Source organism: Pistacia vera, unplaced genomic scaffold (genome assembly GCF_008641045.1).
Source record: "Pistacia vera cultivar Batoury unplaced genomic scaffold, PisVer_v2 Contig160, whole genome shotgun sequence".
In the NCBI taxonomy this organism is placed as follows: domain Eukaryota; kingdom Viridiplantae; phylum Streptophyta; class Magnoliopsida; order Sapindales; family Anacardiaceae; genus Pistacia; species Pistacia vera.
This window is the reverse complement of record NW_022195685.1, coordinates 709,829-722,983: the sequence shown is the minus strand read 5'-3', so window position 1 is coordinate 722,983 and position 13,155 is coordinate 709,829. Positions and strand designations below refer to the sequence as shown.

The window sequence follows — 13,155 nt, the reverse complement described above, 5'->3', positions numbered from 1 at the left end:
TATTGATCTCTCCAATGAACGTCTCTATTATAAAAATTATAATAATAATAAATCAATCTTAATTATTAGATAACATTAATAAAGACAAATTTAATGAATTTTTTTTTAGTAAAAACTGTAAAAATTTTATTTTCTTAATGCTTTTAACGTCGTCCAAGTCTTAACGACAATTTAAAGTTAAAACAATTGTGTACATCCACATTTAAATATTCTGATATTAATAGAAATACCAGAAAGTATGATTACTTTAACAGTAGAATCTAAAACAGTAAGATATTGAGGAGCATATTCAACTCACTTGAGTGCAAGATGGCATCAAATGCAATGTTTTCCCAACTAAACAAATCAGAAACCATCTTCTAAATAAGACAAAAATAACGTAAAGACATATTCATATTTTGCCATTACCATTGACCGACTATTCCTTTCATTAATGGCCCTTTGTATTTTTCTACTCGAAATTGTGGTCAGTAAGGGCTGCAGCCACAACCGTGTTCTGCACATGGGAGGCTCAAAACACCGACCACCCCTGGCCGGGGATTTAGGATCCAGAGACCTTTCTAAACGAAACAGTCAACTGGGGGTTTCTGGCAACAATAAGTATATGGATTAGAATATGAAAAGTTGTTTTTCTTTCTTCTTTTAGTTTCTCTAGGAAGATTACTATAAGTAAACCTTGATTTTTACTCAATAACCTTTAAACCACGTCCAGAGACAACATGGAACACGGCAACATTTTAGATTTTAGATTAAATTAAGACCATTGCTCCACTGGAAATGGTAAAAGAAAAAGATATTTGGTCAAGAGAAGGCTCTACGTCCAATAGACATGACAGCTAAAAGATAAGTTTTTGAAGCCAACTTGAAGTGTAAATCAAGTTGTTTTTAACATTTTGAAAATCATTTTCTGTCTGTGTTGTTATAGTATGCTATTCCCTTGACCCATGTGTTAGTGTTGGTTGGTTGCAAGGGATTTTCATTCTCGGAAATTGCAGAATTAAGTTAATTAAACCAAATCATAGTTATGAAAATGGTGAAGGGCTCTTTTTGCTTTCAGAAAAATGGTAAATATTAAACAAAGTGGATCAATATGAGTTTATGAGATTGAGTCTCAACCATGCGCTAATACAGGTGACTACTAAGAGAATTTATTTAGTCGTGCCCCAAAAAATTAGTTGAGATACGTTCAAACTGACTCAGACACCCCATTTACAAAAAAATAAAAAAAATAAAAAAAAGGTAAATACATATGAGATAGCCCTAAGGCTGATATTTTGGAAACAAGACAGGGACACTAATAAAGACACTTCAACCTATAATTCTAGCAAGATCCAACCACCATATAATATATATATTTTATGTAAAACCACCTTCATATCTTTTTGAATTATTAGAAATTTTTTTTTTTTAATACTATTAGATGACTTGATGGTAAAAGAATAAAACAATCTAATATGAATTTTTGAATTCGAGTCTCTTTAAGTCACTAATAGAGTAATAAGAGTGGTTATTAATGAAATTTATCAAATCGTTTATTTTAACACCTTGAAAGAATAATTGAGACACGTAAAAACTGATGGGTATTAAAAAAAAAAAAAAAAAAAACCCAAAAACAAAAACTCAAGCGGCATCTCATCTGTGCTTTATGTTGAAATTAATAGCAACATGTCAATAGTAAAACTGTATCACACTACCCAAAAATGCCATGTGGGAAAAGCCAAATTACCCAACCCCCGCACACGTGTCACCTCCTGATCCAACGGACATCTACGTGGAACACCTTCCTGCAACCTTTTTCTCCAAATCCAACGGCCCCCAATCAATTTTATCACACATCTCTCCTCCACTCCCCCAGAAATCCTCGATTTAAACCCACACAAACCTGTATGTTCACTTCATTTTCTCTCACTCTCTTTCACCTTAACTTCTCAACTCTCTCCCCCTTGACACTTACAAATTTTCATTCTTGATAAATTCTTGAGCTTTTTATGTTATAAACCAAAAGAATGTCAAAATTTTCGAATTCTGGGAACGTAATACTGACTCTTAAGGTGGGTTTGATATCAACTTGTGTGTTGTCGATTGGTATCCTTTTGAAAAACTCAGCTCCATTTATATCAGACTTTGTATCATCAGATGTTCCTGGTTTTTGGAACGTTATGTTACAGTGGTTAAAGCCTCCGTATCTTTATCTAGTAATCAACTGTATCATAATCTCCATAGTCGCCTCCTCCAAGCTTCAACAACACAGCCACGAAAGTCACGATACTCTTTCAACTGTTTCGGCCCAAGTTTTGGTGGGTACTCAAGAGAAAGTAGTATCAGGTGATCATGTACGAAACGAGTATGTTCTTGGCTATGGTTATATCAATCCAACGGTGGAAAAGGAGGAGGAGAAGAAGATGATGAGTGATGAGATGCCAGTGATGATGGATGGTGGAGATGAAGTGGTTGCTGTGAGGCCGCCAGAGAGGAGTGAGTCTATGGAATTGTTGGATTTGTACGAGAAAGATAAAGAGAAAGGGAAAGAAAAGCCGACGGTTTCAAAAAGGTTTAGCCATAAGAAAGCTGTGAAAGCAAATCCTGAAGGTAACGTCATTAAATTTTCTTTTATTGAATAAAATATTTGAAAACATTTTGTTTTCAGAACCGAAAAAAAAATATTAAATTTAATTTTGTTCAGGTGGGAAGGCGATATTGAAAGTGTCGAAGGCGAAACGGCAGGACACGCTGGAGAGCACGTGGAAGACGATAACGGAGGGGCGAGCAATGCCGTTAACCAGACACCTGAAGAAGTCGGACACGTGGGACACGCAGTTGCGCCGCCAGAAGACGCCTCCACCTCCGCCTGAAATGAAGAAAGCGGAGACCTTCAGTGACCGTACGACAACGGCGGAAAACAGCAGCGATAATCCGGCCAGGGTGAAAAGAGAACCGTCGCTGAGTCAGGACGAGTTGAACCGCCGTGTCGAGGCGTTCATTAAGAAGTTTAACGAGGAAATGAGGTTGCAGAGACAAAGATCGGTGGAACAATATAATGAGATGATAAGACGTGGAGCTGTTTAGAAAGAATTACGATTTTGTCCATGACCTTGAGAACTAATCATCATTGACGGGGGATTGACGATCGTGATCAGCTACAAAATCAGGATCAATACAGTTTGAGGAAAATCCTGTGATACGAAATGATGATATGGATATCGATATGTTTGATCTTTCGACAAGTTTACTTATCGAGCCATTGATGAATATTGAATAGCAACTAGTTTAATTTTCCTTTGTTAAATTTCACTGTAAAAAAAGCCTAATGTTAATTATGTTATCATCGAAATTTTCTTTCTTGTCGCTGCTTGTAAAATAAAGGATTACTAAGAATTCTCATTCTCATGAGAAAATGTTTTGTGTATTTCTAGCATTCCTATTTATCAAACATTATTATATGGATTTTAAGTTTCTCTCTGTGTGATCTTTATATATATATATATATATATGTATGTTAAGGAGCAGAAATTTTGGCTTCAAATAGAAATGGCTTTGGATTGTGTTGTAGTTTTTAACGACCATCAATCTCCTTATAGGAGGGAATAAAAGTAACCAAGAGAAGATAGTATCAAACTAAAAGAGCAAAGGAATTCAACATGAGTTTTTAAATTTAAGTTTTCCCAGCCGTTAAGCCCTAATAGGAATGACTATCGAAAAAATTTACCCGTCGTTCACTTCAAGACTATAAAAAATTAGTTGAGCTGCACTCAAATTGGGTTAGACATCCGGTCACCAAACCAATAAAAAAAGATAAGAGCCAAACTCAAGCATAAATTCATGTGAGAGTGAACAAGAGAGAAATTGGGAGATTTTCTGAATGGAAAATGTTAATATCGTAGTTACTTTTTTATTGAAATATCATATTATAAGTTCAACATTATTATTTGTTATCGACATATGGTTACATATTTATTAATTGGTAGCGTAATGTGAGCCTTGAATAAGCCATGCTATTTTTTAGCCATATCTGTGTTAATAGATTTGTTTGCTATACCGTCTGTTACATTAGGCTAAAATATATCTGCTAGTTTCCTCTTGTCTGTCTGTCTCACCAACCGAGCTACAACGCCTGCCAGCCTGCCCTCTTCTGACTCCTCAACTGTTTGTCAATATTATCCAAAACAACCCAATTCGGCTATTAGCCATAATAAGCTAAGAATTTCTGAGCAAATATTCATGGAAGTTTTAGACTAATACTACTTCTATATCTATCTCTGGAAGTATCTCAGACCATCCCAATTGTCACAACACCACCAGCTTATAATGATGAGTCACTTTACTGCTAAAGTGGACACATTGCTTCTGCTGAGTCGGTGATGTTCATTGCCTAGTAAGTATAAAATGATCTTATCTCTTTCCCATGTCAACTGATGAAAGCATTGCCAAAATTGGTTGAAAAAGAGTTGGATGCAATCCTGAAACTGGACCGTTTGATTTGAGCAACTAACATTTCTTCCAGATACTATTTCTCCAGTTTACATCACATCAGAATCTTACCAACTTGTTTACTTTACAGCAGAACAGGTGGCTGGTGTAGTGGAGGGGGATAAGAACTTGGATTCAACAACATACTTAAAAGCAAAAAGAAAAAAGAATACGGAAAGGGATATTCATATATAGATAGCAATCCTCAAATGGGTGCATGTTTTTTTCACAAATAACATGTTTTTAACTACTATTCAAATGTTTCTATAAGATCGTATACACTTGAGCTAATCATGTCTAATGAAGCACTGAAATGACCAGAGATGAGACAGACGCTTTGTTCTCATAATTAATTGAATGAGTCATTTACAAGAGTGGGCACCAGAATGATTGTGCTGCTGACAATAGTAAACATAGTAATATTTTATTTCTTAATTTTAACTTTTTCTGTACAATACCTCTCTCTCAATAATGCAAGAGTATTTTCTCTACATTGACATGGTGGGGGGCAAAAGCCTATCCAAGAAAGTGTAGACACCTCCTCCCAAGAGAAGTGCACCGCTGCAGAAAATAGTAAGATATAAACCCGTTAAAAACAAGGAATTTAAGAGAAATGAGAATGAGGTCATTTTTCGTGAAAAATAGATGCCAATTGTGAGCAACATGATGACCATGAAAACAATACTGGGTGCTGAAAAGGAAGTCAGTTCCTATGGCAACAGCCAACAATGCAGAATATATTAAGAGTACCTCACTGGATTGATCCATGAGGAGAATTTGCGGAACGAAAGCAGGCTCTGAAGAAATATACACATAGAATAAGTTATTTTTTGCCAAAAAAAAAAAAAGGCAAATACAAGGCAATATGTCAGTTTCAATTCAACAGCCCAAACACATAAAGCAGGTTGAAAAGAGATAAAACCACTAAAATAAACCCAAAGATACTAAATAGGAAGTACATAAGAGAATGCAAAAATAGAAAGAAAAAAAAGAAAGGAAAAGGATAAGAGATGCAGTTGTCTAGAAGAACCATAATTTGGGAAAGAAAATATTCAAGTCAGACAACTGTAGCAACTTTTCCTATCTTATTCCAACAGGGATTAAAAAAAAACAAGTAAACGCCATGAACCTGCAATGCTCCAGCGAAAGAGGCAGCAAGAAGTAGAGGAGCAACATAGCCAGTTGTGTACGTCAATAGTAAGCTTCCCCCAATCACTGGGTCCTGTCAAACATGTCACATTGCCATCTATTTAGCCATAACTACAAAAGTGAACCATCAACAAACAAATAAAGACTCCCATTTGCAAATGATGTGGTTCACCAAAACTTTAATACACTAATTAATGAAATAAATTAAGGGAGTTTATGGCATCTTTCTAGTTCTTGCCACAAGTGCAACCTCCACCCACAATTTAATATGAAATTGGCTCTCCCCAACATTTATTCCACATAAACTCCAGAACACATCCAAAATTTCAGAGGAATAGAAGAAAAAATCATCCAATAGCATTTGATCAGTTCTCCAACGCAAACAGAGGAAACATTTTGCCTTTGAAAAACCCAGTAAGCCAAACCTATAATGCATTTATGTGTTGAATCCTCTTATCTGATTCTGCTAAATGCATAGCATACATAAAAAGGTCTTGCCGAGTGCTGGACCTCCAAAAGCAGGGTGGGTCTTAGAGGGGTGTTTTGGTTACAAGTCCTATCATTCAGTATTTTGCATAAAATGGCTTCTTTGAGTACTTGAACGAAAGCTTTAGGCTTATTAGGCATAGCAAAGCATACATCAGACAGATTAGCAAAACTATTTTCTTTTGCCAAGGGGAAGTGTGTTTATGTGCATAAATAGATACGCAGCAATCCCACCAAACCAAGCTGACATTTACATATAAATTATCAGTAATCTGCAATTTAGAAAATACTCATAAACTAAATAGAATATGAGACTTTAAGGAAATTCAAGTACCTTGGATGTAGCCACATATCCCAGCAGAGTGGCCAGCACTGGTGTACTGCAAGGTGAAGCAGCTAATGCAAAGGTCAATCCAGCTAAATATGCTTGGACACCTAACATTTCAAATATTTTTAGATTGGAAGTTGTTAGAGCTATTAGACAATAGGTTTATGAAAATTAATTTTCTTGATAACTAGCATAAATGATAAACTGATTACTTGATGGGAAGTTAGCAGCAGCAGCACGGGGATCAAAGTTGTCAAAAAATGAGGGTAGTTGCAACTCAATTATCTGAAAAAAAATCCCATTGAATTAGTTGACAAGAGAGAAGGAGAGAGAGAGAATTAGATTAAACTAGTTAAAAAATAATAATAATAAAGGTCTTAAAATTCATTTATATTTTACTAGAACTTTTGCAGATATATTTTAGTCTTATAACCCTTCTTGAAATGAATATAATTTATGTGATTGATATAAATATTATGAAGAAGTAAGCACCTAAGAGGTAGAGTTTAACAACCAGCAGAACAGTTATTAACCAGTACCTCAAGAAGATTCAGACCCATAACAACAGCCAAACCAGAAGCAGCCAAAGGTAATCCCCTCCCAATTTGCCCATATGCCTTCCCTGCAAACGAGGCTCCTACACCTAGGAGTGCAAGTGTTGTTGCCAATCCTAATGCAAATGCAATGGAATCCCCAATGATCTGATCGCCAATAACATTTATTATATATGAGACAGAGTGTCACATTATAGCCTCCATAAAAAATTCACAGCTAGAAAGATATAAGAATTCATACAAAATTAAGAAAAGTGTGTACCAAAAAATGTATGGGTTTTTGTTTAAATAAACACTTAGACCATTCAAACCAGACAAACTTTTTAATTTCTTCTTTAAAACAGGATAAAAAAGAACCGTAGCCAATGATTTTGGTATTGGCAGCATATCCTCCAGCTCCACATAAAACATCATTCAGTTCTAGAAGTTTTTCATCAATAGTACTTTCTTCTTTCTTCCTCCAGTTAAAAAGACTGATTTCTTTTTTCTCCTCTAAACTCAAGCATAAATTCATGTGAGTGTGACCAAGAGAGAAATTAGGAGATTTTCTGAATGAAAATTGTTAATATCATAGTTACTTTTTTATTGAAATATCATATTATAAGTTCAACATTATTATTTGTTATCGACATATGGTTATATATTTATTAATTGGTAGCGTAATGTGAGCCTTGAATAAGCCATACTATTTTTTAGCCATATCTGTGTTAATAGATTTGTTTGCTATAGCGTCTGTTACATTAGGCTAAAATATATCTGCTAGTTTCCTCTTGTCTCTCTGTCTCACCAACCGAGCTACAACGCCTGCCAGCCTGCCCTCTTCCGACTCCTCAACCGTTTGTCAATATTATCAAAAACAACCCAATTAGGCAATTAGCCATGATAAGCTAAGAATTTTTTAGCAAATATTCATGGAAGTTTTAGACTAATGCTACTTCTATATCTATCTCTGGAAGTATCCGAAACCATCCCAATTGTCACAACACCACCAGCTTATAATGATGAGCCACTTTACTGCTAAAGTGGACACATTGCTTCTGCTGAGTCGGTGATGTTCATTGCATCATCAAGTTCTGAGTAAGTATAAAATGATCTTATCTCTTTCCCATGTCAACTGATGAAAGCATTGCCAAAATTGGTTGAAAAAGAGTTGGATCCAATCCTGAAACTGGACCATTTGATTTGAGCAACTAAAATTTCTTCCAGATACTACTTCTCCAGTTTACATCACATCAGAATCTTACCAACTTGTTTACTTTACAGCAGAACAGGTGGCTGGTGTAGTGGAGGGGGATAAGAACTTGGATTCAACAACATACTTAAAAGCAAAAAGAAAAAAGAATATGGAAAGGGATATTCATATATAGATAGCAATCGTCAAATGGGTGCATGTTTTTTTCACAAATAACATGTTTTTTCTTACTATTCAAATGTTTCTATAAGATTGTATACACTTGAGCTCATCGTGTCTAATGAAGCACTGAAATGACCAGAGATGAGACAGATGCTTTGTTCTCATAATTAATTGAATGAGTCATTTACAAGAGTGGGCACCAGAATGATTGTGCTGCTGACAATAGTAAACATAGTAATATTTTATTTCTTAATTTTAACTTTTTCTGTACAATACCTCTCTCTCAATAATGCAAGAGTATTTTCTCTACATTGACATGGTGGGGGGGAAAAGCCTATCCAAGAAAGTGTAGACACCTCCTCCCAAGAGAAGTGCACCGCTGCAGAAAATAGTAAGATATAAACCCGTTAAAAACAAGGAATTTAAGAGAAATGAGAATGAGGTCATTTTTCGTGAAAAATAGATGCCAATTGTGAGCAACATGATGACCATGAAAACAATACTGGGTGCTGAAAAGGAAGTCAGTTCCTATGGCAACAGCCAACAATGCAGAATATATTAAGAGTACCTCACTGGATTGATCCATGAGGAGAATTTGCGGAACGAAAGCAGGCTCTGAAGAAATATACACATAGAATAAGTTATTTTTTGCCAAAAAAAAAAAAAGGCAAATACAAGGCAATATGTCAGTTTCAATTCAACAGCCCAAACACATAAAGCAGGTTGAAAAGAGATAAAACCACTAAAATAAACCCAAAGATACTAAATAGGAAGTACATAAGAGAATGCAAAAATAGAAAGAAAAAAAAGAAAGGAAAAGGATAAGAGATGCAGCTGTCTAGAAGAACCATAATTTGGGAAAGAAAATATTCAAGTCAGACAACTGTAGCAACTTTTCCTATCTTATTCCAACAGGGATTAAAAAAAAACAAGTAAACGCCATGAACCTGCAATGCTCCAGCGAAAGAGGCAGCAAGAAGTAGAGGAGCAACATAGCCAGTTGTGTACGTCAATAGTAAGCTTCCCCCAATCACTGGGTCCTGTCAAACATGTCACATTGCCATCTATTTAGCCATAACTACAAAAGTGAACCATCAACAAACAAATAAAGACTCCCATTTGCAAATGATGTGGTTCACCAAAACTTTAATACACTAATTAATGAAATAAATTAAGGGAGTTTATGGCATCTTTCTAGTTCTTGCCACAAGTGCAACCTCCACCCACAATTTAATATGAAATTGGCTCTCCCCAACATTTATTCCACATAAACTCCAGAACACATCCAAAATTTCAGAGGAATAGAAGAAAAAATCATCCAATAGCATTTGATCAGTTCTCCAACGCAAACAGAGGAAACATTTTGCCTTTGAAAAACCCAGTAAGCCAAACCTATAATGCATTTATGTGTTGAATCCTCTTATCTGATTCTGCTAAATGCATAGCATACATAAAAAGGTCTTGCCGAGTGCTGGACCTCCAAAAGCAGGGTGGGTCTTAGAGGGGTGTTTTGGTTACAAGTCCTATCATTCAGTATTTTGCATAAAATGGCTTCTTTGAGTACTTGAACGAAAGCTTTAGGCTTATTAGGCATAGCAAAGCATACATCAGACAGATTAGCAAAACTATTTTCTTTTGCCAAGGGGAAGTGTGTTTATGTGCATAAATAGATACGCAGCAATCCCACCAAACCAAGCTGACATTTACATATAAATTATCAGTAATCTGCAATTTAGAAAATACTCATAAACTAAATAGAATATGAGACTTTAAGGAAATTCAAGTACCTTGGATGTAGCCACATATCCCAGCAGAGTGGCCAGCACTGGTGTACTGCAAGGTGAAGCAGCTAATGCAAAGGTCAATCCAGCTAAATATGCTTGGACACCTAACATTTCAAATATTTTTAGATTGGAAGTTGTTAGAGCTATTAGACAATAGGTTTATGAAAATTAATTTTCTTGATAACTAGCATAAATGATAAACTGATTACTTGATGGGAAGTTAGCAGCAGCAGCACGGGGATCAAAGTTGTCAAAAAATGAGGGTAGTTGCAACTCAATTATCTGAAAAAAAATCCCATTGAATTAGTTGACAAGAGAGAAGGAGAGAGAGAGAATTAGATTAAACTAGTTAAAAAATAATAATAATAAAGGTCTTAAAATTCATTTATATTTTACTAGAACTTTTGCAGATATATTTTAGTCTTATAACCCTTCTTGAAATGAATATAATTTATGTGATTGATATAAATATTATGAAGAAGTAAGCACCTAAGAGGTAGAGTTTAACAACCAGCAGAACAGTTATTAACCAGTACCTCAAGAAGATTCAGACCCATAACAACAGCCAAACCAGAAGCAGCCAAAGGTAATCCCCTCCCAATTTGCCCATATGCCTTCCCTGCAAACGAGGCTCCTACACCTAGGAGTGCAAGTGTTGTTGCCAATCCTAATGCAAATGCAATGGAATCCCCAATGATCTGATCGCCAATAACATTTATTATATATGAGACAGAGTATCACATTGTAGCCTCCATAAAAAATTCACAGCTAGAAAGATATAAGAATTCATACAAAATTAAGAAAAGTGTGTACCAAAAAATGTATGGATTTTTGTTTAAATAAACACTTAGACCGATCTAACCAGACAAACTTTTTAATTTCTTCTTTACAACAGGATAAAAAAGAACCGTAGCCAATGATTTTGGTATTGGCAGCATATCCTCCAGCTCCACATAAAACATCATTCAGTTCTAGAAGTTTTTCATCAATAGTACTTTCTTCTTTCTTCCTCCAGTTAAAAAGACTGATTTCTTTTTTCTCCTCTTGTTAAAAGAACTAACACTTTGGCACTAACTTATAATATTTTTTTTTTTTTTTTTTGGGTAAGTAACTTATAATATTTCTAACTACTAAACACTTTAAAAATGATCCAAAGATTTCACAACAGTAGTCAGGAATCGAAAAGTAGCAGAGCTGTATAGGAATAAATAAGTCATTACTTGTGCTCTGCTTTTGCCAGATCCAAACGCACCTGGATGATTTCAGCCAGTCCATAAATCAGCAACAAAACAACAATACAGTTGCAAACAATAACGACGAATAATTTGTGAAAAGAAAAAAAAATGTTGCACAAGATTGTTTGTAAATGCATGCTTACCAATATAACCAAGGGTAAGTGGTAAAACACTAAGTGTACAAGGAGATAGGCTGGTCACAAGCCCAGCCCCAAATATAACTGCCAAACTGTGGAGAGGAATAAGGGTGAACCAAAAAGCACACAGAAAACACGGGCCATTAAAATACCAAAATAATAATAATAATAATAATAATAATAATAATAAAGAACAAAGAACAACACAACTGCACTTAACAAGCAAAGTGTAGAAGCAAACCTGGTGAAACTGAGAGCTGATAATTGGTCCTGAACAGCTTCATTTGCCTGCTGTCCAGCTGAATATAGGAAGCCACCAAACAGATCTCCAAGGCTTCCATCAGCCATGTTATAAACGGAAGCAGCTCCTTCCTGGCTTGAAGGAAAATAATTCTAGCTCCTGAGATTATATACAAGAAAAGTAAAAAAGAAATACAAAATTTTAAAAAATTACATGTTCTACTACACGGATGCCAAAATAAAATTTTAAACTATACACCAAAAAATAGATTTCATAAAGAAAGAAGATCAATGTAAAACTCCTAGGGGGCATGCAACAGCACGAAGAAATCAAGAAAGAGACTAACTTAGATTTCAAAAGCAACAGGTTTCAAATAGGAAGCCCATTAACGCAGGCAACTCTGCCAAAGGTGATAGGAGGTTTTGGAAACAAAGCATCTGAGATCAATCTTAGCTCATTTTTACAGACTTGAGCTTGATTTACAAATAAAAGATGTATAGAATGATTTAATGTAAGAACCTAAATTCTAAAGGTAAAACTGAAAACAATATGCAAAAACCAGCACATAGAATTCTCACCGTGACTTTCTGAGTAGTTAAAGCCTTCGCACTATCAATTGCAGCCAAATTTGTCACTGCAACACCAAAAAAAAAAAAAAAAAAAGGGTTCATAATTACTAAAATTACACCAAATATCCCGCACAATGTCTATCAAAGGACAAATATAATTCTACAATTTCTTTACCCAAAAAAGGGAATTGTGTTTAGAAATACCTGCCAGGCTACTGATAAATGCACTAATTTGAAAGCAGCTGCTTTGCTGACGCTCAACAATGGGCACCATGCGTGTGACTAACATACAGAAATTTTAAACAATTTAAAATTAAATTGCGCCACAAATAGAACCAACAAAGCTTTACATAAACAAGTATATAACAAGCACATGAAGTGTTACTAATGGAGACGAAAGTGGCTGTGACTTGCCATGAGTACTGCTGCTTTGCTGTGGCTTGTAACTTGAAATTGTTGAAAAATGAGAGCTGTAACTACTGCAATGGTTTGTAACCAGACTCATCGGCATCATATCCAAAGAAAACTATGGAGAGAATTAAAATTTTATTTTCTTCAGTTTTCTCGGTAACCAAACACGATAACGGGACAGAGACTTCGCGGAGATAATGTTGATCTTTTTTTTTTCTTTTTTGTTCTGTCTAGTTGAGACTACTAGAGACGATCTTAACGATTTTTTAATTTTCGGAATTAGTGTCAGTTACAATGGGCTTCTTCAATTTAGTGGGCCTCTATGGGCTTTTAGTCTCCCATTTTTTAGACCCAAAAAGCCCACAACAAGAACATATTTATTTTTAGAGTACTACTACACTCATAGCTTCTTCTCACAAACTTTTCCTCACAACTCTGAT

At 35.2% G+C, this 13,155-nt stretch overlaps 3 protein-coding genes across 4 annotated transcripts; 1 reads left to right on the top strand and 2 right to left on the bottom strand.

Annotated features, from left to right (window-relative positions):
- The first annotated feature begins 1,887 nt into the window (after positions 1-1,887).
- On the top strand, positions 1,888-3,450 carry LOC116125137 (topoisomerase 1-associated factor 1-like). Its single transcript, XM_031410853.1, has 2 exons — positions 1,888-2,589; positions 2,684-3,450. Exons 1-2 carry the CDS (start codon positions 2,007-2,009, stop codon positions 3,064-3,066), a joined length of 966 nt encoding a protein of 321 aa, XP_031266713.1. The 5' UTR covers positions 1,888-2,006; the 3' UTR covers positions 3,067-3,450.
- A 1,341-nt stretch (positions 3,451-4,791) lies between these two features.
- Positions 4,792-7,158, bottom strand: LOC116125090 (cytochrome c-type biogenesis ccda-like chloroplastic protein; the record flags this gene model as incomplete). The annotated part of the gene is made up of 6 exons (XM_031410817.1): positions 4,792-5,028; positions 5,218-5,264; positions 5,597-5,689; positions 6,437-6,537; positions 6,643-6,715; positions 6,970-7,158. Coding segments are annotated over 6 exons (576 nt in total), but the record flags the coding sequence as incomplete, so codon positions are not given.
- A 1,182-nt stretch (positions 7,159-8,340) lies between these two features.
- Positions 8,341-12,929, bottom strand: LOC116125149 (cytochrome c-type biogenesis ccda-like chloroplastic protein). 2 transcript variants are annotated; one of them, XM_031410867.1, is made up of 12 exons: positions 12,719-12,929; positions 12,509-12,586; positions 12,314-12,369; positions 11,736-11,866; positions 11,501-11,586; positions 11,343-11,374; positions 10,659-10,820; positions 10,332-10,404; positions 10,126-10,226; positions 9,286-9,378; positions 8,907-8,953; positions 8,341-8,717 (listed from the first exon to the last, which is right to left on the bottom strand). In XM_031410867.1, the coding sequence occupies exons 1-12, from the start codon at positions 12,816-12,818 to the stop codon at positions 8,645-8,647; spliced, it is 1,032 nt and encodes a 343-aa protein (XP_031266727.1). In that variant the 5' UTR covers positions 12,819-12,929; the 3' UTR covers positions 8,341-8,644. The 2 variants fall into 2 exon arrangements, with proteins under 2 accessions (XP_031266727.1, XP_031266728.1); XM_031410868.1 differs by lacking the exon at positions 12,719-12,929 and having other exon boundaries at positions 11,736-11,894; positions 12,509-12,587.
- Between the last annotated feature and the right edge of the window lie 226 nt (positions 12,930-13,155).